Below are 25,159 nucleotides of genomic sequence, written 5' to 3' on the forward strand. Positions count from 1 at the left end.
AAGACGGGCTGGCAAATGTTTTCTGGAAAGGGCTGGATAGTAGTTATTTCAGGCTGTGTGGGCCCAAAGATCTCTGTCAAAACAGCTCATCAAAGCAGACTTAGTCATTGCGGAAATGGATGGGTGTGGCTGTGTTCCGGGAAAGCTTTACTGGCCCCTGCTCTATCCTCTGAGGCTGGCGATACCAGCAACATTTTCTCCAGCTGAAGGAGCTGGGAAGCAAGGATGATATCATTTGCTGGGACCCTGAACTCAAGTGTGAGGGACGTGGCAATCAAAGGTAGATCTGATTAGAAAACTGGTGTTCAAGTCCGGGCGCCGGTGGCTCACACCTGTAATTCCAGCACTTTGAGAGGCCAAGGCGGGTGGATCACTGGAGGTCAGGAGTTCGAGACCAGCCTGGCCAACATGGTGAAACCCCTTCTCTACTAAAAATACAAAAATTAGCCAGGCAGGGTGGCAGGTGCCTGTAATCCCAGCTACTTGGGAGGTCGAGGCAGGAGAATCACTTGAACCTGGGAGGTGGAGGTTAAAGTGAGCCAAAATTGTGCTGCTGTGCTCTGGGTGACAGAGCCGGATTCCATCTCAAAATAAAAAAAGAATGGGTATTCTTTCTACTCTACCAGTTTACTGCCCTGAGGAGCTTAAAGTTCCACAAACAATGGACCAATTTTGTGTGTGTGTGTGTTAGATGCACCCTTGATGTGCAGATACAGAAATTATTATTTCTTTAACGGATTTGGCCTTTGGCTTCATGGTAAGAAAGATGGAAGACATGTTTGTTCACATACTTATGCAGTTTTTATTGCTTCATTTCACATGTGTAAACATTATTATATCAGAAATTTATTTTAGTACATTGCAGGAATAGAGATTTATTTAAGTCTGGTGTCTTGCTTCCCAAATGGTTCCTTGCCCAGCCGCATTTGTGGACGAATCCATCCTGCCCACAGCATTTTCAACGCTGCTTTTTATCTCAGATCAGTTTCTGATGGTCGAAGTTAACATTCCCTTGTACTCTTGCCTGGTTTTGTGGCTCTGTCCTCTGAAGCCAAGCAAGGAACCTATGTTGAGATGGCCGTTTGCTTTTCAGGTGTAGGAGAAGGGATCCCCCCGGCATGGTCAGGCTCTGCCCAGTCCACAGTGCTGAAGTGCTGCTCTGTTTTCACTTGAAATGTGAGCTGCAGTAGGTCATAAAGAGGAAGGAAATCACAATAATAGAGACTAAACAAATCATTTGCTGCACGGTGCTGGGGAGAGGAGAGAAAATTACATGCTTGGGAGCGCCTCTGCTCGTGTGTGTCACTCGTGCTTGGCAAAGTATAATATTTAGCCAATCTTTGGAAATCACCCCAACATTACCTACTAGCTTTACTGCCCCAAAAGAGTCACAGAACAGCCAGTGTGGCAGCGAAAGAGAATGTGTGTTCAGGTTCAAGGCCATTGAAAGAACATTTTGGGGGGCTTTACCAGTTCTCGGTCCCTTTCCTTCTCCACCATTAATCTGAACATTATGTCATAGCCACTCAGGGAAGGTGGAAGGGTCTGACAGCTTGTCTTTCTGTGATGGATTTTTAAAAAGATTCCCACGACCAGAGTACTGCTTTGGCTGTGCTTGTGATATCAGTCATTTTGGTGTTGATAAAAACAAAGGGGCCTTGTCCAGGAGGCCGGAGATGCACCGTGTATGGGATGGGGGAAGGCAGGGAAGGGTGGAAGGGTGAGGCCAGGGTGATGGTGTGGATCAGGTCAGCATCCATTTTCTTGTTTCTCACAGGTGGCTTCTGGGCAGTGATTTGGGCTCCTGGAAGTCGGGCTTGTGGCTGAGATCTCTCTCTCTCTCCCTCTTTTTTTTTTTTTTTGAGATAGGGTCTCACTATGTTGACCAGGCTGGTCCTGAACTCCTGGGCTCAAGTGATCCTCCTACCTTGGCCTCCCGAAGTGTTGGGACTGCAAGCATGAGCCATTGTGCCCAGCCTACATCTTTTAAGACTACTCGAGGTTGTACTTGTCAGGCAAGCTTTGCTGCCTCTGAAACCTCCTGGGAAACAGTTTTTCCTCCTAGAATTTCCCCCTGGAATATAACATTTTCAGCTACAAAGTCTGAGTAGCAGCATTGGGGACCCCCTTATCCCATGCCTGCAAGGCCCAGAACCCAGATACTTGATTTCCAAATGCCACATCGCTATCTGGGGCTGATTTCCCATATTGCCTATGGTGATCTTGTTTGACATTTTAGAAAATTCTACTATCTAGTGTGCTACTCTAAGGCATAGACCACTTAAATAATCATTTTTTCCCCAAGGTTGAGGTAGACAGGAGCCCAGTAAATCCCCTGAGTTTTGAAAATGTGCCCAGTTTAACCCACTTGTGCTTGTGAGCCATATGCTACCTCATCTCTATCTTCCTGTCTTCTGCTGTTGCAGCTCTGCAAAGACTGTAATGATACTGATTAGTAATACTTGCTAAATTCTATTCTATGCTGGGTACCCTTCTAAGCATCTCACGTACATATTGCCTTATTGAATTCTTACAACACTTCTAGGGGATAGTGACTGTTAAGGTCTCATTTTATAGACAGAGGAGTTGGTGCTCAGAGGGGGTCGCTAACTTGCCTGAGATTAACCTGTTGCAGTGGCAGGATTTGAACCTGGGACCTGACTTCAGAGACTGAGCTCTAAAATCCAGGACCCTGATCAGCTGAGTCTCTTAGAGTGGTATAGGGGTTATTTTTGAAAGGGAAAAGGGAACTTATCTAGACAAGTCATCCTTAATAGCATATAATTCAGAGAGGTGAGGGCATCCTGTAACAGGCAAGGCCTGCCAATTATTTTTGACTTTGTTTTCTTCCCTTAGGTGAACTGCGCCAGGCCATTGTGGCCATGATGAACAGGAAGGATGAGCTGGAGGAGGAGAACAGGTACTGTGATTTTCAGGCTTGAGGAATAGCCTCTTTCTTTGACACTCAGCCTCTGGGGCAGAGAATGTAACAGATGAGGCATATTTTGCTTTCTTGGTAAAAATCATAACTCGCTATTTCTTAATGTCAGGGATGTGCCACTTTGGTATCTCTTGTGATTGGTTTGTAAGAAAGGAGTGAGAACCTTATGGTAATGGCACTTTCTTAGAACAAGCTAAGAATCTGGTAGAGCAATTGTTAACTCTTTTTTTTAAAAAACAGGTTTTATTGAGATTTAATTCACATACACTATAATTCACTCATTTAAGGTATATAATTCAGTAGTTTTTACTATATTCACAGATATGAGTTAACATCAACACAGTCAATTTTAGAACATTTCATCGCCCCAGAAAGAAGCCTTGTTCCCTTTAGTTATCACCTCCTTAACCTAGGCAGTCTTTTTTGATTGTTTGAGACAGTTCTGCATCTGTCTCCCATGCTGGAATGCAGTGGTGCAGTCTCTGCTCACTGCAAACTCCACCTCCCGGGTTCAAGTGATCTTCCACCCTCAGCCTTCTGAGTAGCTGGAACTATAGGCGCATGCCACCATGCCTGGCTAATTTTTGTATTTTTAGTAGAGATGGGGTTTTGTCATGTTTTCCAGGCTGGTCTTGAACTTCTGAGCTTAAGTAATCTGCCCTCCTTGCCTCCCAAAATGTTGAGATTACAGGCAAGAGCCACTGTGCCCGGCCTCTAGGCAGTCTTTAGTCATCATTAATTGAAGACCTGTCTATCATGTTCCAGGCATCTGAATACTTATCTTAAAGTTTGCCCAAATCAGGGATACTTGGGGAAAGATGAAATTCAGATTCTTTTGACTTGGCCAAAAACCCAATTGCAGACTCTTGAGAGGGCGAAGGGTTTTATTAACCTTTCTTCCCTTTGGAAACCCATGCTAGATACCACCTGACATTGGCTGCTGGCTCCCATCTGACTTACCTTGACTGCGGGATGGTCAGAGAGGGCTTACCTGTAGTTACCCCCTGAGCTTCTAGAAACACTATTCAGCTGCCTCCTTGGGACAAGGGAGGGGCTGTGTGTGTTCACGTCACCCTCTTTTACTGACACCCTCTTTTACACACAGTCATATTTCTCCTTTAAACCTCATTTTGGGTCCTGCCTGACAAGCTTCTCTGTTGTCCTTTCTGGAAACATATAAAAGCAAACAAGCCTGATTTCTAAAACAAAAGAGGATGTTTTTAAAAGGAATCTTTAGACGGCACCATTTTCCAACTAGAATAAAGTTTCAACAAAGGGCTTGTGCCGTTGCAGGATTCTTTTTCCTTGCTCCAGCTGGAGCTATTATCTTAGAAGAAGCCATAGATTTTGTCTTACCTTGTGAAAAACAAGAGTTGCTCTTTGTTTCTTTTTTGTACTTCCCAGAAGGAAAGAAAAAATTTACCATGTTTTTGTCAGGGAGGCCCAGGCCCCAGGAGGGGAATTTCCTCAGAGCTCTCACAGAACACAAGTCTTGGAGATATCAGTGGATGATCAGAGTATGGTGGGGGTCAGGTGTTTTTGCTTACATTCTTTTTTTAATTTGAGATGGAGTCTCACTGTGTCACCCAGGCTGCAGTGCAGTGGCGTGATCTCGGCTCACTGCAACCTCCGCCTCCCAGGTTCAGGCGATTGTCCTGTCTCAGCCTCCTGAGTAGCTGGGATTACAGGTGTGTACTACCATGCCTGACTAATTTTTGTATTTTTAGTAGAGACGGGGTTCACCATGTTGGCCAGGCTGGTCTCAAACCCCTGGCCTCAAGTGATCCACCCACTTTGGCCTCCCAAAGTGCTGGGATTATAGGCATGAGCCACTGTGCCCGGCCATGTTTTTGCTTATATTCTGATGTCACATGGCAAGTGTCCTCTGGATGTATGTAGAGGTATCATGGTTGGTAAATGTTTTCCAGGAACAGCCATGGAGAGTGAAGTAAATGGTTAGCAGCACCATGCTTAGCTCTCTTCCAGGTGGTCACTGGTGATGGTTTCTAGAAGACCTGGTGTCCTCTCTCTTATTTAAGACTAGAGATGACAGATACACAAGTGAATCCTGTGCTGGCTGCAAGCCCCCTGTTGGAGAGTTAACAAACTTGGAAATGTAAAATACTGTCTATGCTATCTCAGATGCTATAGCGGCGTAAGACGTTTTGTATGTGTACTTATTTTACCTGAAGTTGGCAGTGAAACAGGCTGTCAGTGTGTTTTATAGGCACAGGTGGAGATGAGACTAGACATCTGTCAGATAATCTGAGTGGATATTCTATTTTTATGCCTCAGATTATTCTTTTGGCCTCTCCTGACATCCTTTCCTTTGTTAAATCTCTTGCCTGGTGTAGCTGTGACAAAATCGTCTCAGTGTAATGTGCTACGCTTTTGAGTGGGGTGTCTGTAAAGGGACTTGGCTGGAATTGGCTCACCTCATTGTTTTCCCTTGATTGAAGCTGTCAGAAGGCTGGCCTCCTCACAGGCGATCAGGGATTACAGCCCAGGTCACAGATGACTGCCCCTATTTCTTACTCTAAGGCTTTCAATTAGAGTTTGGTTCTCCAGTTCACATGAGATAGACTTGAATTGTGGTTTATACAGAGCCTTGTGGAAAGTGCATGGCTTAGGACTTGACTTAGGTTAGGAACTGTGTCCTGGGCTCAGTGGAGTCTGGGTTGACAGTGTCTGAGCTGTTGGGGCCCTCTTTTCCCAGATCGCTGCGGAACCTGCTTGACGGTGAGATGGAGCATTCAGCTGCGCTCCGGCAAGAGGTGGACACGTTGAAAAGGAAGGTGGCTGAGCAGGAGGAGCGGCAGGGCATGAAGGTCCAGGCGCTGGCCAGGTAGGAGAGGGTGAGGGGCACAGAGGTAAGCACGTGGGGGCTTCCTTAAAACCTGAGCACACGTTCACCTGAACTTTTTAGTTTAAAAAATAAATAAATAAACCAAAAGATGTATGTATTTGAATTTAACTTATTTCATTGAGTAAATAATATGTATGCACCTGGTTCAAAATACAAAAGGTTCACCTGTGCAAGTCCCCCTTCTGTTATCCCAGCCACCCAGGTTGCTCCCTAGTGGAGGTCATCGTTACCGAGTCCAGAGATACTCCCTGATCACACAAGCAGATACATGAGCATAAACTTTTTTTCCTTTTCTTTTCCTTCTCCGCTTCCTCCCTTTCATCTTAACGTGAATGGTACTGTGTCCTATGCAGCATTCACTTGACATCTCAGAGATTGTTTTTGTTGGTCTGTGTGGGGCTGCCCTCCGCTTTTTAAGAGCTCCTGACATTTCCTTGTCTGACTGCATCAGAATTTGTTTAACCAGTGTGCTGACAGCCGGCCATTGAGATGGTTTAGAGTCTTTTGCTACTACTAATGCTATAGTGAACAACCTTTGCGTTTGTCATTTTCTTTCTGTATGAGTACATGTTTTGGAAATGTTCCTGGAAGTAGGATTGCTGGGTCAAAGTGCAGTGCATTTGTATGCCTGCCACGGGCGTGAGCCGTGTGTTCTACAGTGGCATGGGAGAGGCTCGCTGCCACACAGCTGTGCTCACAGCCATGGGAGCCAACTTCTGGTCTCTGATAACGTCGGGGGTGGAAATGGTGCTGGCAGGAAATTTTTCATTCCTGTTTCTCCAATTAACAGTATAGTTGAGCCTCCTTATATCTAAAAGCCATTTTATTTCCTTTTCTGTCACTTTGTCTATGTATTATTGAAGAAAACTGCAAAGTAAACCGCCCAGAGTCCCAATTCATATGCTTTCCTACTGAATTTGTTCATATACTAACATTTTTTTTTTTTTACTATACATATAATCTGTGCCTGTCCTTGTTTAGTCTACCTTTGAGCACTGCTTAGGAGTGCAAAAGCAGCTTTTATTATTTCCATATAGGCCTCATGTTAGCCATTTTTATGTGTCTGGATGTGTTACTTGATTGAGTTAACACGGCATATTAAATTGCCCATTCCGGACTGGAATGAGCAATTTAATATGGTCAATTTAACATTCAGGTTGTTTCTAGTTTGTTCTCATTTTGGGTAAGATAAGCAGTTTATTGATTGTTCTTTAAATCTACTTTAAAATAAGACCATGAGATAAACATGTCTTGTGGATGTGCGAGGAAGCCCAGAGTTAAGTCAATTTATAGCAGCAGCCTTTAGCCCTCTGTGGCGTTAGATGCTGTGAAAGGCTCTAATGAGCATTATTGAATGTTGGCACTATGATCCTATGATTAATTTCCATTCTTTGAGCTTTTTCCCTTTTCATCATATTTTAAAATGACAGCTCAAGAGCATCAGAGACAGTTAATGTTATAAATAGTGTAATATGTGCCTAGTTTGGCATTTTCTCACCTGGACCACTCTTTTGCCTCAGCATGTTAGAGTTCTGCAGCATAATTGCATTTGATGTTCAAAATAAAGACTGAAATCTTTAGAGACCCTGGTGCTGAGGGCTCTGAATCAGCAAAGAGAGAAAGAATTATATGCTGTGTCATTTTTTTTTTTTCTTTGAGATGGAGTCTTGCTCTGTTGCCAGTGCAGTGGTGTGATCTCGGTTCGCTGCAACCTCCGCCTCCCAGGTTTAAGCAATTCCTCTGTCTCAGCCTTCCGAGTAGCTGGGATTACAGGCACGTGCCACCATACTTGGCTAACTTTTTGTATTTTAGTAGACACGGGATTTTGCCATGGTGGCCATGATGGTCTCGATCTCCTGACCTCATGATTTGCCAGCCTTGGCCTCCCAAAGTGCTGGGATTACAGGCGTGAGCCACCGCGCCAGGCCTCCCTGTCATCTTAATGGGTTGTATTAGCAGTCAGCCTAGTCTTGACTCTCTGCATCATTATTTGCAAATTATGTGTTTCTGGGCAAATTGCTCCACTTCTGAGCATGTGCGCTTCCCTATCTCTGGGATAGAGAGGATGATCTCTTCCTGCCAAAGGGGCTGAATGAGGAAGAAAAGATGTGACGGTGCATATGGTAGTGGACACGAGCAAGGCGTCCTAAGTGTATTCCACAGGAAGCGTGTTTTAGTGCATGACGATTGTTGGGAAAATTTTATCCCACAAATGGAGCAGATAAAACCAGTTTCCTAAACAGGCAGTTTTACAATCCCTATTTAAGCAGTGGGTAGTTAAGAGATTAAGGTGTGTGAAAGTTGGCAGTGTGCAGGCAGAAGGAACAGATATCTGTAAAACAGATGAATATTTCAAAAGGAGAAACTGGAAGTAGGGAAACTGATCAGTTGAGTATGTACGTTTTGAAAAATTCGCTTGCTGACATGTTCCAGATAGAGTTAACCTCTGTCCATGGTTAGAACTTTCTTCATGCTTCTGGCCACAGTAAAAGCAGTTGTCAGTGTTGGCCGACAGTGGCCTGCTCAGGCAGTTGGTGCTGGGGCAGAGGGTGCTTTAGCTTCTGGGGCACAGGGCGGGGCAGTGGAGTGTCACAGGCTGGAAGAAGAGGCTCAGTGCATCGGCGCTACCCTCTTCTCAGGTGCGTGGGTGTTCAGGTGCAGGTTTCCAGTGCAGGTGGGTATGGCTAGGGCTTTATGGCATAAATGCATGCCATGTACTGATGGGGTCAGAGCATGGCCTGTGTGCTTACTAGGTGTGTGATCTTGGGTGAGTTACTTAACTTCTCTGTTTCTATTCCCTTAGTGTTTTTTCTGTTTGTTTTTGTTTTTGAGACAGTGTCTTACTCTGTTGCCCAGGCTGGAATGCAGTGATGCGATCTCAGCTCACTGCAGCCTCCACCTCCTGGATTCAAGCACTTCACCCACCTCAGCCTCTGAGTAGCTGGGACTACAGGTGTGTACCACCACATCCAGCTAATTTTTGTATCTTTTTGTAGAGATGGGGTTTTACCATATTGCCCAGGCTGGTCCCAAACTCCTGGGCTCAAGTGATCTACTCGCCTTGGCCTCCCAAAGTGCTGGGATTATAGGTGTGAGCCACTGCACTCGTCCTGTTTCCTTAGTTTTCAAATGGTAATAAGAAAACTCTTTACCTCATAGAGTTTTGTTGAATAAATAAAACGAGAGACCATGTATTGGCTCAGTGTGCTTGATAAATACTCAGTAAATGTTAACTATCATTATCATTTTTCTTGAATATAATATTATGTTACCTTCATCAAAAGTTCTATTTTAACATCAGTAATGCAGAAAGAATTAGGAGCTAGTCTATCTCCTACTCAGAAAAGTGAAATACTCGAATGCTAAGTGTGTGCTGTGTATATGTGTGTTTCACTGGCTCTGAGTTCATGGTTGTAAAACTGAGCATCACTGAGCAAATCCAGCATTTGATTACACATTCCTTTTGCTCAGAATCCCTGGCAAGGTCATGTAACTAGCCTGGTGCTTTTTGGCCTTGGGCAGCTGCAAGTTCCTGTGGCAGAGGCATAATAATCATTTGCAATTAAGGGTTTGTAAGTCACATTCCTCTAAATAATTGATTGCCCTGTTTCCTTTTAAATTTAGAAAACTCAAGCCGTGAGACGGATGTTAAAAGAAAAAAGACACACATTTATATGACAAGTGGCTTGGAAGGAAGCAAGTAAATGGGTCCTTGAATTATTATGGGGGGTCATTTTCTATTTCTTGTCTTTGTATTATAACAGTGGTAGCTCTTGCTGTGTAACAAATTATCCTCAAACTTGGTCACTAAGAACAACATATTTGTGATCCCCCACAATTTCTGTGAGTCAGGACTCTGGATATGGCTTAGCCGGGGCATCAGGGTCTCTCATGAGGTTGCAGTCTTTCATTGGCCAGAGTTGCCGACATGTGAAAGCTTGACTAGGGATGGAGTGTCCACTTGCAAGCTTCATCCTGTGATTGTTGGCAGGAGGCATCAGCTCCTTGCCATGTGGGCCTCTCCTTGGGGCTGCTCCCAACATAGTAGCTGACTTCCCAGGGTGAGTAACCCAGGAGCAGGAGAGAGCACACCCAAGATGGACACCACCATGTTTTTAATAATCTAGCCTTGGAGATGGCACATGATTGCTTCTGCTGTATTCTGTAGTCACAGTCAACCTTGGTTCAGTGTTAGGGGAAACACAGTGGTGTGACTAGCAGGAAGCAGGGGTCACTAGAGGCCTTGAAGGCTGCCTGCTCTACCCATCAGGCATCTGCTTCCTCCTGGGGCAGATACTACCTGTATTAATATTAGGGTCATCCAAACAAACAGACCAATAGCATGTATATATATATCTAGAAAGGGGTTTATTATAAGGTATTGGCTCATATAATTATGGGGGCTGAGAAGTCCCAACAGCTGCCCTCTACAGGCTAGAGACCCAGAAAAGGTCACGGTGTAGTTCAAAGGCCCAAGAGCCAGAGAGCCTGTAGTATAGATTCCCACCTGAGTCTGAAGGCCTAAGAGCCAGGAGTGCCGAGGGCAGGGGAAGAGCCATGTCCCAGCTCAAGCAGTCAGGCTGGGAGAGAACTCACCTTCTTTTTCTTCTACTCAGCCCCTTCATGGAATGGATGATGCTTGCCCACATTGGTGAGGGCCATCTGTTTCACTCAGTCCATAAATTCACATGCTAATCTCTTCCAGAAACACCATTGCAGGCTAGCTATCTGGGCATCCAGTGGCCCAGACACATGGATATGCAAAATTAGCCATCACACTCCCCCAGTTTTCCTTGATGGATCCTTCCTCCTTCCCTTCTGTGGTTTGATGGGACTGCCCCTACCCACTGCCCCCACAGGGCTCCAGAGGAGGACAGCCCATCTAGGCCTGGACAGTTAGGTTGCTCCATCCACTGGCCACCATGACGGCTTTATAGGAGGGCATGTGGCCAAGATGGTCTGATAAGATCCAGTTACAGCATCCTTGAGAGGATGGTGCCAGCCAGGAGTCATTGTCATCTATTTTTGCTATTTTGTGAGGAGAGTCTAACCCCATGTGAAAACCACGCAGTGGAGAAATGGAGGGAGAGAGAAATCAACAGTTCCTGATAGTCTCATTTGAGCTTCTGGATCCAATCTTTCCTGAAGCTGTCTTTCCTCTGGACTTTTCATGTATGTGAACCAATAAATTACTTTCATTACTTGAGCAATTTGTGATGGTTTTCTCCATTATACTCTTAAGAGTCCTCAGTGAACAAGCCCCTGGTTTGGTTATTAGGGATTGGAGCATGTTGTATTTTCTCTGCATCTAAGTAGACATGTCATCTCAGTAGTCAACCTGCCAGGTCCAGGAAGGGGCTTCTGGTTGGTTGAGAGTCACCAAGGTGGTGGAGAAAGTGTTCCTTGGGGGAACCGCCTGGACTGCTTCTCAAAGCACCTTTCCAGACTTCCCTTCCTGTGTCTCATTGGGGCCGGTCTTCCGATGACTCTTCTGTTGTGACTATTCCCTACTTCCGGGCAGTTACGGCACTCACGTGAACATGTTGTCAGTTGTATGGCTGGGGCCATTCTCTTAATGCTCTGAGCCCCTGGTTCTTTACCTGTTTAGAAACTTAAAGGGGTTTGGGGTGGCATGAGCACTCTCCCTCCTTCCTCCTGTGCAGTAGCGTAAAGCATCGTGTTGATGCATTATGGTCACTGCTGGCTTTGGAGGGCTGTGGCCGACCCTTAGCTAGGTCGTGGCTGACCCTTAGACCCAGCACAGTGACTCTGGTCCTGGCTCTACCACTTGGTAACTTCTTAACTCTCAGTTGCCCACCGATACTAACATGCTTTTGATGGCAGAAACTCATACCAAATTAGCTTGGGTCACCGGGGGAATTTTTTCTTGCAGTAGCTGGGAAATCCAAGGACAGGTCACTTTCTTCAAGCACTGTGAGACCTAGGTCCCTGAAGACTCCAGTGTCGTATCACTCCATCTTCCCTTGGCCCCATATCCTCTGCGCGCTGGTGTCATTCTTAGGTAGGTCCTTTGCACAGAGCAAAAATGGCCTCTGGTGGCACTAAGCCTTGCATGGGATCCAAAGGGAAGATACTCTTTTTCCTAATGTCTATATATAACATTTTAGAAAAGTTTTTTTTTTTTTTTGAAACAGAGTTTTGTTTTGTCACCCAGGCTGGAGTGAAATGGTACGATCTTATCTCACTAAAACCTCCGTCTCCTGGGTTCAAGTGATTCTCCTGCCTCAGCCTCCCAAGTAGCTGGAATTACAGGTGCCTGCCACTATGCCTGGCTAATTTTTGTATTTTTAGTAGAGACGGGGTTTCACCATGTTGGCCAGGCTGGTCTTGAACTCCTGACCTCAAATGATGCACCTGCCTCAGCCTCCCAAAGTGCTGGGATTACAGGCATGAGCCACTGTGCCCCGCCTAGGAAAGGCTTTTTATTGGGCATGTTATGGTTAAGAGTGAGCAGAGGGCCATGTTTGACAGGCTTGCCAGGTCCCCAAGGCAAACAGTGGGCAGCAAAACCATGCCTCTTGTATTTTCTCCTAGGATTGTTGGGATGGTTACATGAGCTGAGGTTCCTAAGCACTCAGCTGAGCTCCAGGCCCTCAGTAAGTGCTCAGTGAATGTCACCTAATTTCTTCTTGGCTGGTGCCTTGGCTGTAGGTGGCTGGGGATGCTGAAGTGAGGCCAGAATCTCCTGGGCCCCTCTCTAGTCCAAGCCTCCCCTGCAGTGAGCATCTTATAGCCCTTGGCCCTTGGCCTTCATTAGACCTTCAGCTCCTCTTGGTGTTATTTTTCCAGCGCTGCCTGCCCAGTGTGTATCCCTTTGTTTATTTGTCCCTGCTGGGCTGCTGAGCAGTGAGAGCTTCTGTGACAGTGTTGTGTGTGTGAGATTGAGAACTGCACTGTGCAACCTGGAAGGGCCTTGGGAGCCCTGCTCAGATTATGCTGTTCCGCACCCCTGGAGACCTTCATTGCCTTTAAATCTCACACTCTACCCCAAGGCTCAGCCTCTGCCTTCCTTTGCTTTTAAATCATTGGAGAAATATGAAGACTGTCATGTCCTTTGGAAAAAGGACAGTACATTTCTTCAGTCTCCATCCAAAGGCACTGATTATGTTTTTACCACAAGAGGCAAATGGTGAGAGTTGAGAAGGTCAGGCATACTGACTTGAATTATGGGGGTTACTGGCTTGAATTTGAGCCCAGCCTGGGCTAGGGATGGCCTTTGGAACCAAGGGTCTGGGCCTTTTCAGTGCTATCTCCCCAGTTCACAATGCCTGCTCTAGCGGGAAAAAGTCAGTAGGCTTCATCCTGCTGCCAACTCTGCGACTGGAGTACTGTCTGGACTCAGCAGGAAAGATCGTTGTTATTGATTAGCAATGTCTGCCGTGCACATGGGAAGGGGATGTGGTGGCAAGCCTGCCACGAATTTGTCATCCGTATGGTGGCACTTTTGGAGTCTTGGAAACTGCTTGAGATAAAGTCCCCAGGCCCAGATGGCAGCATTGTACATGGGACTGAAGAAAAGGAGAGAAATTGTCAAATTATTATTTTTTTTTTTGAGAGGGAATTTTGGTTTGTCTCCCAGGCTGGAGTGCAGTGGCACAATCTTGGCTCACTGCAACCTCTGCTTCCTAGGTTCAAGTGATTCTTCTGCTTCACCCTCCTGAGTAGCTGGGACTACAGGCGTATGCCACCACACCTAATTTTTGTATTTTTAGTAGACATGGGGTTTCACCATGTTGTCCAGGCTGGTCTCGATCTCCTGACCTTAAGTAATCTGCTTGCTTGCCTCCCACAGTGCTGGGATTACAGGCATGAGCCACTGCGCCTGACCTGTTACTCTTTCATGAAGCCCATATTATTCTGTTCTTTTTGGTAAAAGAAACATTCTCTGGAGGAATATCTTACTTAAATCCATGTTGTAAAATAATATAAAATTTTGCTCTTAGGCTTAGTAGAGACCAGAAATAAGACCCAGTTTGCTACACATCTTTCAAAAATTAACAATTGCTTTGTTGTCTGATTTAGGAAGCCTGTGTTTATGGATGGGAGACAGGGAAGAAGGAGAGGTTCCTTTACTAGAAGAGTTGCTACAGTGGACATGGTAGTATCTTCCTGAAAGCCCTTGCCACACTGCTCCCACACTAGAGTATAAGCCATGGCTTTTTTTTTTTTTCTTGGTTTGTGGTAGGGGTGGAACTCTCTCAAGCACCAACCTTTAATGTTGACTAATCTGGTCAAGATAATTCCATCTCTTTTCTACAGTGATTGGTTCAGGTTCCCATGGCTTGACTCAGTGAGGTATGGTGTTTGGACTCAGTTCCGACAGTGGACATGTGACCTAATTCTGGCCTCAGAGGTATGGTTGGAGGTTTGTTGGAACTTTGCAGGAAGATTCTCCCTTGGTCATTGGGTGGCTGCCTTCTTCTGAAGCATGTGCTGTAAGGGTTTAAAGGCTGGAACTACTTTACCTTTTTACTAGCAGGAGCGGAGGCAACCTTAGGGTGAGGCTTATGCTACAGCTTGGAATGAAGAGGAAGGGTAGAGAACTGGGCATGATGACATCACTAGCCTCCTGGATCAACCTACCCATGAAGCCAGAGCTATCTGTTGACTTTCTAGTTGTATAGGCCGGTAAAACTCTTTTGCTGTCGAGAGTTTGAGTGGGGCTTTCTGTTTCTGACTAAATGAATATAGGAAGCTTTGTTGGCCAGGGACGGTGGCTCATGCCTGTAATCTCAACACTTAGGCAGTCCGAGGTGGGCGGATCACTTGAGGTCAGGAGCTCTAGACCAGCCTGGCCAACCTGGCAAAATCCTGTCTCTACCAAAAATACAAAAATTAGCCAGATGTGGTGGTGTGCACCTGTAATCCCAGCTACTCCAGAGGCTGAGACAGGAGAATAAGAGAATCACTTGGGCTCAGGAGGCAAAGACTGCAGTGAACTGAGAACGGCCACTGTACTCCAGCCTGGGCAACAGAGCAAACCCCTTAAAAAAAAAGAAGGCTTTGTGCATCGTCTACTACCCGATCATGAGCCCGGTCAGGTCCCTCTAAGATACGCCTCCATGGGAGCGTGTTCCTGAATAGCATCGTTATTGACAGTCACAGTCTGGGTTGTCGTTCTTGCACCACCTGTCTTCCCTTTTAGACTGTGTGATCCATGACAGCAGTGACCTGTCTTTACACTTAGCATAGTGCCTGGCATTGCTCAGTCATCTTGGCTAAATGAGGGAGTGAAGGGACCATGGGACCAGTGACAGTGTCACTTGGTAAGAGTGTCACTGGGAAGTGTCAGTGCTTCTAGCACCTTGATGATTCTCCTCTTGTTAGCATCTTCTCTTGGTACAAAGTAGACAGTTAGGCTGGGCTTTAGACGTGTGGATGGTCATTTGCCCCAAGATAGTATTTTTTAGTCATTTTCTGGGAATTGGGACTTTCTGGAAACCCCTTAGCCATTGATTAAAATCTTACCACGTAGAGGCCAGGTGTGGCTCACGCCTCTAATCCCAGTCTTTTGGGAGGCTGAGGTGGGCAGATCACTTTTGCCCAGGACACCAGCTAGGGCAATGTGGTGAGACCCTGCCTCCACAAAAATTGCAACAATTAGCCATGCGTGGTAGTGCATGGCTGTAGTCTCAGCTAGTCAGGAGGCTGAGGAGGGAGAATCATCTGAGCCCAGGAGGTCAAGGCTGCAGTGAGCTGAGATTGTACCATTGTACTCCAGCCTGGGAGACAGAGTGAGGCCTTATCTCACAAAAAAGAGAAAGAAAAAGAAAAAGGAATCTTACCACTTAGAGTAGGTAGTAGTTGACAGAAACCCACCCTAAATTGCCTATGAAAAAGTACAGTTGATTGGCTCATGAAACTTACACCTTTAGGAAAAAAGCTAGCTTTTTGCTGGGCTGGATCAAAGCTCTCAGCAGGTGTCATGTAGTCTTCATGCCTTTCCATGTCTCCTCTCTCTTTCCCTTGGTCTTGGCTTCATTCTTAAGTCACTCTTCTCTTGTGGTGACAAGAGGGCCCCCAGGGGCCCCAGCCTAAATCCCATCAGTTTAACAACACCAGTGGGAGGAGAGGACTTGTTTCCAGAAGCTCTGGAGAAGTCCTGGGATTCACTCTCATTTCCCGGGCCAGCTGTGTTACTTTTGCTGCCAAAGCCTGGGTCCCATTCCCCTGGAGCTGGGAGTGTCTGGCTTTCCCTCACCTGAACTCGATAGAACAGGAACAAAGGTGGAGAGTTTCCTCAAAAGGAAAACCAGGATGTTCCTCCCATCAGACTGGGGTGGGGAGAGGGGGCAGTGCATGCGGTGAGGCGCAGCCTGCAGATGTCCCAGCAGTGGGTTGCTTCCACAGAGGGCTTGTGACACTTGGATTCGGTCGATTTTCCAGAGTAACACTACCGTGCTGTCACTGCTGTGCCAGCTGTCTTGTGCAACCTGTCTCAGTAGGTGAAATCTGGGCTCGGCCATTCTAAGCAGTAGTCTGAATATCTTTGTGCTGTGTTCTCTTATTGTGCTTTTCCTTGGCTAGATAATTTTGGTCTGATATAATCTGACCTTATTAGCAAATCCCTGGTCTAGTTCCTTTGGCATATTTAGACTTGATCTTAGCAGACTCAGTATCTATTTTAAATAAAAATATTTGGTAACACCCCCTTCACTATTCTCAAATGAAATTTATAGCAAATATAGCCTACCTACACAAGTACTTTAAAAAATCAGCGTAACACTACTGTAATATGAAAGAGAAATGAAAGGAAAGTAATTTATAATACAAAATAGATTTCATTGGTCAGGCGCAACTCTGCTAGAAAACATACTGACATCAAGTGCTTGCACCTACTTCTCATGCATGAGTTTTGATTTAAAGAAGGTAAGAAGATCAGAAGTCATTCTTTAGAAGGAATGCAGAAAAAAAGCAGAGAGTGGGTGGAGTGTAAAGTAAACGTGGCATAGTCAGTATATATTAAAGGCATTCCTTTCGAGGCTCAGATGATAAGTAAGGTTTCCACCTACATGAATGGCCACAGGACAATTGAAAGGATGGCAGGAGGTAGGCTGATCTTGGTTGTATGGTACTGGCTTGGCCTTTCAGGACAGTTAGTATCCTCAGTCCCATGCTGTAAATCCTGGTAGGGCTAATGGAAGGTGGTCCCGATCTGGATCCCAAGAGGGGGGTTGTTGGATCTTGTGCAAGAAATAATTCAGGAGTAAGTCCTTAAAGTGAAAGCAAGTTTATTAGAGAAAGAAAAGAAGCAAAAGCCTGGGCGGTAAACTTAGAGTACTTATGGTTATTTCTTGATTATATGCTAAATAAGAGGCAGATTACCCTTGGGTTTTTCAGAAAAGGGGCAGGATTTCCCGGAACTGACAGTTGCTCCTCCTTTTTGGGGTAACTTAGGAACATTGCCATGGCATTTGTAAACCGTCATGGTGCTGGTGGGAGTGTCTCTTAGCATGCTTATGCATTCTAATTAGCATATAATGAGCAGTGAGGATGGCAAGAGATCATTTTCATCACCACCTTGGTTTTGCTGGGTTTTGACTGGCTTCCTTACAGTATCCAGTTTTATCATCAGGTCTTTGTGCCCGGTATCTTGTGATGCCAGTCCTCCTGACCACCTGTCTCATCCTGTGACTAGGAATACCTGACTTCCCGGGAATGCGGCCCAGTAGGTCTCAGCCCATTTTGGCCAGCTTCTATTCCACATGAAGCTGTTATGGTTCAAACAGCTCTGACAGTAGCACCCATCATCCTTGTGGTGACTCAAATTGTCCTCATGGATTTTTATTGTACCTCTAGAAGGCAGCATCGCCCCCAGTGAGAATCTCTGCTTTAGCTCTTTACCTAGTGTTCTCCTTTTCAAGACCATTTGCAAACATATCGGAATTTTGTGTGCAAGGTCCCTTTCAGTTGCCACGATCCTTTTCAGTCCTTGTCCAGAGACTGAATCCAGTCTACAGTGAACTCGCTGTTGAGCACCTGCTGCGCATGTGACTCACTCTGGTTCTCCCATCATTCGCATCTCCTTGAGTGTTAAGCTCACTTCCCCGTGGTCAGTGGCTCTTTCCCTTGGCTAAGTCTCATGAGTGGAGTGAGTTGTGCCCTTCCTCATTGTTAAGCACATGCTTATCAGCAGCTGGCTGGTTTCATGATACACCCCAGAGCAGCCAAGGAGTGTTGAGTGCGTGGGGTGCGTGGGGCTGGTGTGCGGGGCCAGGGGTGAGTACAAGATACACATGTCAGTCAGGAGGGAAGATGGCTTAGGAGGAGCTGTTTTCCTGCAGTTTGATGCTACTGATGAAATTCAGTCACAGATGAATGACTGATACTGTTTTTGTTTGTTTGTTTTTGAAATGGAGTTTTGCTTTTGTTGCCCAGGATGGAGTGCAGTGGCACGATCTCAGCTTACTGCAACCTCCTCTTCGTGGGTTCAAGCGATTATCCTGCCTCAGCCTCCCAAGTAACTGGGATTACAGGTGCCCATCGACACACCTGGCTAATGTTTTGTATTTTTAGTAGGAATAGGGAGGGTTTCATCATGTTGGCTGGTTCTGAACTCCTGACTTCAGGTGATCCACCCTCCTCGGCTTCCTGAAGTGGTGGGATTACAGGCGTGAGCCATCACTCCTGGCCGATATTGTTTATTTGTTGATTCACTAATCAAACATTTACTGTTCTTTGTGAAGCTTAGTCAATCAGAGAGAAACCAGATACAGCCGATTCTGTCCTGTGGTTGCTGGAATTTGAAGGAAAGGATAGGCAAGCAAATATTTTAACTTCCGGGCTGACAGTTCCAGAAGTTCCACTTTCGTGGGGTCATTCTTAGCAGGAAGTGTCGTATGGGGCAGGTGTGGATGTCAGTCCTGCTTCTGAGGGCTAGGGCGAGGGTGACACAAGTGAGGACCTAAGCTGCTCAATTTAAGGTGGTGCTTGTTCTCAGGGTCATGCAAGGGCTTCTACCACTTCCAGATGTGTGATCTCAGATGGCCATTTTACCCCTAATGCTCCCCATCTAGAAAACCACGATATTAATAGACTCTCCCTTAGAGAGAGGGTAAAGAGATAATGGATGTCAAGTGTTAAGCACACTGAGTACGCTGCGTAAGTACTGAGTAAAAGACCGCCATGGTGATTACTGGTGGTTTCATGGAAGTAAATTATGCCTCCTTTTCAAGCATGCAAAAAGTCATTTTCTGGAGTTAATCTAGCCTACTGTTGCTCAGATGTAACTGACTTCCTAATAAAGAATTCTCTGGGTTGAAGGGCTAAATATGTTGCTTAAACTTTGCTGAACATCACAGTCATTTGGGGAGCTTTTAAAAGGGTTATGTCCAGGCTGCCCTCCAGACCAATTAAATCAGAATCTCTGGAGCTAAGACCCAGACGTCCAGGTAATTCCAGTGTGCAGCCAAGGTTGACAACTGGTGGCATAGTGCAGCGTTTCTCAAACATTAATGTAGCCACCAAGCACCTGAGGCTCGGGTTAGACTTTAAATTCTCATCGAGCAGGTCTGGAGTGGGGCCTGATATCATGGAGTTCTAATAAGCTCCCAGGTGATGCTGATGCTGCTGGTTCCTAGCCCACACTTTAAGTAGCAAGGACTTAGAGAGAATGCCAGCAGTGGTCTGAATGGATAAGCTCATTGGAATCAGCCTTAGAAAGGCTGATTTTTAGCCCAGAACCAAGCCCGGAGCTAATTTCTTGTTGGTTGGCTAGTTCAAAAAATATAAAGAATACTAAGACCCACTGCAACAATTAGCACTACTAACATTTGTCATTTTTGTTTTAGATTTTATTTTTAAGTAAACCATAAACAACATGTAGGTTTGTGCTATGGTTTGAAGGTCGTCCCTCTAAAACTCATGTTGAAACTTAATTACCAAGCAAAGGTATAAACAGGTGGTGACCTGAGAGGTGATTAGACCATGAGGACTCCACCCCCATGGCTGGGGTGGGGAGAGGGTGGGATTCATACTGTTATAAAAGGGCCAGTTCGGCTCCTTTTTCGGTTCCTGCCTTCTGATATGTGATAATTTAGCGAAGGTCCTCACCAGACGCCATCCCCTTGATCTTCGACTTCCCAGCTTAAAGAACTCTGAGAAGAGAAATTTCCACTCATTATGAATTACCAGGTCTCAGGTATTCGGTTATAGCAGCCCCAAACAGATAGAGAGAGCTTATTTTGTGGGTTTTTAAGGATCTGCCTGTGAGCTTTCAACATGCACCCATTCTGCAGCTGGCTTTGCTCACTCAATGTGAAGTTGCATGCTTTCAGATTAAGGGGTACACAGGTGGGATTCTACCATGGAATTCTGCCATGCCTGAGAATTGTTAAGGGAACTCTTGTTTTCATACTTTAAAAAATTACCTTTAAATTGTGAAAGCTACGTAACAACTCAAAATGGGGAAAAGAGTCCCAAATCCCATGCCCCTAACATGATAATTATTTTCATTCTTAGTTTGCTAAGGACATTTTTATAGTTAAACCACGGTTTGTTGTATACATACAATTTATATTCTATTGTTTATTGTTTCTATGTAGATTTCAAATTATATTTAAATGCAAGAGTTTTTCCCCCTGCACATAAATGTAATGTGTAAGTTTTGAATCTTTAAGGTTTTTCCCTAAAATTAGGACTCTTCCCCACTGTACATAAAAGTAATTTTCAAGTTAGAATTCTTAAGTCTGGGAAAACCAGCAAAGGCTAAAGAGGAGAAACACCTGAACACAATTAACATGAATGTGTTTTTTATGGGGTATTTTATTACAGTTTATTTTTATGTGTATATGTATTTTATATAATTCAGATCATTCTGAATCTACAAATTGAGGTCTGCTTTGAAAACTTTTTTGTTGCAGTAATACAACAAACAACATACTTTTTCTCATGTTATTCAGTTACATGGATATTGCTTTGATAGCTTTGTGGAATTCTGTGTTTGGATATGTCCTTGTTTCTCACATCAGTCCTTTTTCTTAACCACTTTTTTCCCTTTTAGGATTAGTATTTCTATGAACATGTATTTTTATAAACCTATCGCACTTTTTAAAAATAATTTCCGGCCAGGTGTGGTGGCTCACACCTGTAATCTCAACACTTAGGGAGGCTGAGGTGGGCAGATCACAAAATCAGGAGTTGGAGACCACGCTGGCCAGCTTGTTGAAACCCCGTCTCTACTAAAAGTACAACAAATAAGCCATGCATGGTGGTGCGCGCCTGTAATCCCAGCTACTCGGGAGGCTGAGGCAGGAGAATCACTTGGACCTAGGAGGGGGAGGTTGCAGTGAGCTGAGATCGTGCCACTGTATTCCAGCCTGGGCAATAGAGCAAGACTGTCTCAAAAATAATCGTTTTCTTAAGCTAGATTCCAAAAAGTGCAATTCCCATGTTAGATGGTAAGCATGTTTGTAAAGGCTCTTGATCTTGTATTATGAAAATCCTTTCCAAAAAAGCGTCCTCCTTTACCCCCGTAACAGTGTGTGAGAGAGCCTGACCTGCTGTGATTTTTGTCTCTGTAGCATGCCGTAGAGTACTTGGTGGTTTCCACCTGGGTTTGCATTGCAGCTGCTTCCAGTCTTGTGAGATTGTAGGTAAAGACTGCAGTGAATATCTCAGCTTCTGTGTTTCTGTCAGTTTCTTTCCTTCACGTGCATTTTCAGAAGCAGTATCTCAGAGCAAAATACATGATTTTTCTTTTCTTTTCTTTTNGATCTGCCTGCCTCGGCCTCCTAAAGTGCTGGGATTACAGGCACCATGTCTGGCCTTTTTTGTTTTGTTTTGTTTTTTTGAGACAGAGTCTTGCCGTCTTGCCCAGGCTCGAGTGCATTGGGACTATCTCAGCTCACGGCAACCTCCGTCTTCCAGGTTTAAGCGATTCTCCTGTCTCCTGAGTAGCTGGGATGACAGGCATGCACCATCATGCCCAGCTAATTTTTGAATTTTTAGTAGAGAGGGGGTTTTGCCATGTTGGCTAGGCTGGTCTTGAACTCCTGACCTCAAGTGATCTACCTGGCTGGGCCTCCCAAAGCGCTGAGATTACAGGTGTGAGCCACTGCACCTGGCCAAAAGATAGGAATGTTTTCATGGACCAAGTTCTTGGCTGCAGGCTGAGGCAGGAGGACCTGCTCATCTGAACTTGAGCTAGTTCTACCATCATTCATCACTGCTTGGCTCCTGCTTCTGTGGCTGTGGAAGGTGACGGTATCCTTGGCAGGCATGATATTCCCAGCTGGCGTTTCTTTGGGAGTAATGATGTGGGACTCCCAAAGGTGGGAGAATGGAAATGCCGAATGCATTAATGTTGGAACTTAAAATAATGGAAGCGCTTTCTCAGATGTGACCAACAGTAGAAAGCCATATAGATTTCTTCATGAGCCTTTGAGAATTTTGTAACCAGTATAGGTTTTCTAGATAGTTTTTTAAAATACGAAAATGGTAGACGCAGCATAATGGGAGAGGAACAGAAGCTTGGTGACATCTCAGAGCAATCACATACAAGGGAGAAAGCTATGTGCTTATTTTCTCTAATGTTCCTGGAAACCAATCAAAGACTCAGGTTTTGTTGACGAACTCGACTTTTTAGGGAGCAAGCAGCAAGGTATATTTGCATGAACATCTGCGTTTTGAAGCGCGTGCCCGCGTTGAATGGTTGAGCGTCAGAGTCATTAGTACCCGATGCAGATGTTCCCTGAAAAATCTGCACCAAACACGGACTTGGGCAGTTTATCAAGATGTGAAGAACATGCAGCTGTTAAGGGAAAAGGGAGAAGGCTGTGTCTGAAATGTCACTCTAGCCCATCACTTTCCCCCATCGAAGGACAGAAGCAGGAGGAGAAAAAAATAATACGGAAACCAATAAATACGATAGAACTCTTATGAAAAGGTTATGCTAATTATTCACCGGGGAGGGAAATGCTTTTCCCATTCTTTAATGCTTCATTTCTTGTCTTTTCTAATGAGAAGTAGGTAGAGATGTATAGAAAGAAAGAAAAATAACAGAATGGTTTTGAGGGATACCAAAAGAGCCCAGGAAAGGTGAACAGTGGCCGCTAAGTAAATGCTGGTGGTTGAGTTACTTTCGGGAAATGGTTGGAATGAAATAGTTGGATGTAGCTGATCCAGGGAGCCGGAGCCCGTAGCTCAGTTTAACCCCTTGACTTTTCCTCTTTGCCTCTGGAGAGGCAGAATTTGCAGCCTGATTATTCATAGAAATAATTTTTCAAATCTTGCCTTTTCGGTATGGTTCACAAGGTGGCAATTTCCATGTCACTGATCATGAAGCCTGGGTCTTAAATATAGCCAGCATGTGAATGCCCTGCAGGCGGTGACAGTGGCAATGTGACATCACTGCTAAGCAACTTCTTGTTATTTTGGAGCCTGGGAGGGGAGCAACAGGAAGCTCGGCAGAGGGGGAGATATTCTTGGCAGCAGCGGTAATTCGGTTTAAAGAGAGACAACTGTCAAGGCTAGTGATTCTGGAAATTTGCAGAGTTGATCGGTTCACTGTGCAAACCAGAGTTGGCCGAATTCGTGCTCTGGTGCCAAATGTAGCCGAAGCAAAGATGTGTGAGACTCGTACCTGCTGCTACTCAGCTCCAGCCGCCAAATAGCCATGATGAAGATGTTTTATTTTAAGTAGAAGAACCTTTCTTCAAATGCTTTCTTACTGGATGCTCTCTGAGACCCGAGAGAGCTCCCTGAGAGCTGAGCCACGTAAAGTAAAGAGGTGGGCTCCTGGAACGCCATCCACGGGGTACAAAATGCTCTTTGTTATCCATGCGGAAAAGGCCATTTAAAAATGGCAACCTAGTGTGTAATAGGCTTGCCTTTGAGCGCCTTCCCTCTTGTTTCTGATAATGTGAGCTAAGGAGCTGTTAGGGCTGAACTAAATCCACAGATGGCCTCTGGCTTTCTTTGTGTATCTTGACAGGCTCTGTCCCAAGGTTGTTGGGGACTGATGTTAGCTGCATCTTAGCAGATCTCATTTTTCTTGTTTTTCACTCATTTGTCCCTCAGATTTTATTTCCCAATCTCTCTCTCCTCTGCATGATGAGTTCTCCTTATTTTGTGTAACTTTTTCTTACTTCCATAGCATTTCTTGCTTTCTAACACATCACTTCTTATATTCATGATTTAGTATTGCCTTTTGGTTTTAAGTTTTAAGACTCATGAGGGCAGGATCCTTTGTCTCATTAGTTTGCCAATAGATCTATCTCAAGGGGCCTGGACAGTGTTTGGCACATAATAGATGCTCAGTGGATGTTTGTTGAATGAACAGATGAACATTTATCAGTTACTTCTATGTTGTTGTTCTGCCGTGTTTGGCTTGTGTTTCCAAGGTCATTTCATTTCATGGTCTAAAGTGGCTGCTGGAGCCCCAGCCATGACATCCGTGTTCTTTGCAGCAGGAAGGATGAAGCACAGGGGAAGGGGAGAAAGAGTGTGTCAACTTCCTGTACAGAGGTTACCTGCGAGTCACTCAAACATTTTCTCTTACTTCCCAGTGGCCTGAACTAGGGATCCTAGGGATGCTGAGAAATGTGATTTCTGTTTTTTAATGGAGCACATTATCACTCTAAACAAAACAGAAGGCACATAGTGGTCTGTGCCTGGTGTCTGGCATATAGGAATCTCTCATGAGGAAAATTCACTTCTTTTGTTCCCTGGGGTGACGACAGAGGATACGTTCTGTTTTGTAGTCAGGAGATGAGGTGGTCCCTATAGTGATTAACAAATGACCTTTTAGCTTACAAAGACCTTGATTCAAAACCCTGCAGTAAGCGCTTGCTAGCATTGTGACCTTGGGCAAGTTACTGTACCTCTATGAGCCTCAGTGTTTAAAAATCATGAAAATGGGAAAAATAATAGAACCTACCTCATGGTGTTGGTGAGGATTGAATGAGATACTACAGGTAAAGAAGCGTGGTCTAGTATCTGAGACATAGGAAGCTAATAAATGGAGGCAATTCTATATCATCCTATGATCTTTACCAGCCTCAGTCAGGTATGGTTTCTAGGTGCTCAGTACCCAAGGATGACAGAGACATCCTTCCAGAAGCTCACAGAAGTGCACTCCAGTTAGAACAGTTTGTGTCAAGGGAGAGAGGTGTGAAGGAAGATGCTGTGTCAAGGAAGCTTCAGGTTGCTCATTGTGGTTGTAACCTGGAATCCTGGGGTCCAGAGTACATTTGGGGAATGATTGAGGGTGGGGTTTCTGCAAGGGTGGTCTGGCAACGACTCCCAAGGTCCCAGTGAGGAGTTTGGCCCTGCTTTTGTGGAGAGTGGGTAACTATTGAAGGCCCTTAAAGAGGGGGAGTAATTGATCAGAT

At 45.1% G+C, this 25,159-nt stretch overlaps 1 protein-coding gene across 5 annotated transcripts in view; it reads left to right on the forward strand.

The window, feature by feature from the left end:
* The window catches only part of SNX29 (sorting nexin 29), a 589,908-nt gene that overhangs the window by 141,765 nt on the left and 422,984 nt on the right, over positions 1-25,159 (forward strand). For all 5 annotated transcript variants that reach the window (XM_017540017.2, XM_037742524.1, XM_017540015.2 and 2 more), the window contains 2 exons: positions 2,857-2,920; positions 5,658-5,786. In XM_017540017.2, coding sequence (XP_017395506.1) covers positions 2,857-2,920; positions 5,658-5,786 — 193 coding nt within the window. The remainder of the gene's footprint in view (positions 1-2,856; positions 2,921-5,657; positions 5,787-25,159) is intronic.

The sequence above is a fragment of the Cebus imitator genome, unplaced genomic scaffold (assembly GCF_001604975.1).
Source record: "Cebus imitator isolate Cc_AM_T3 unplaced genomic scaffold, Cebus_imitator-1.0 Scaffold122, whole genome shotgun sequence".
NCBI classification, from domain to species: domain Eukaryota; kingdom Metazoa; phylum Chordata; class Mammalia; order Primates; family Cebidae; genus Cebus; species Cebus imitator.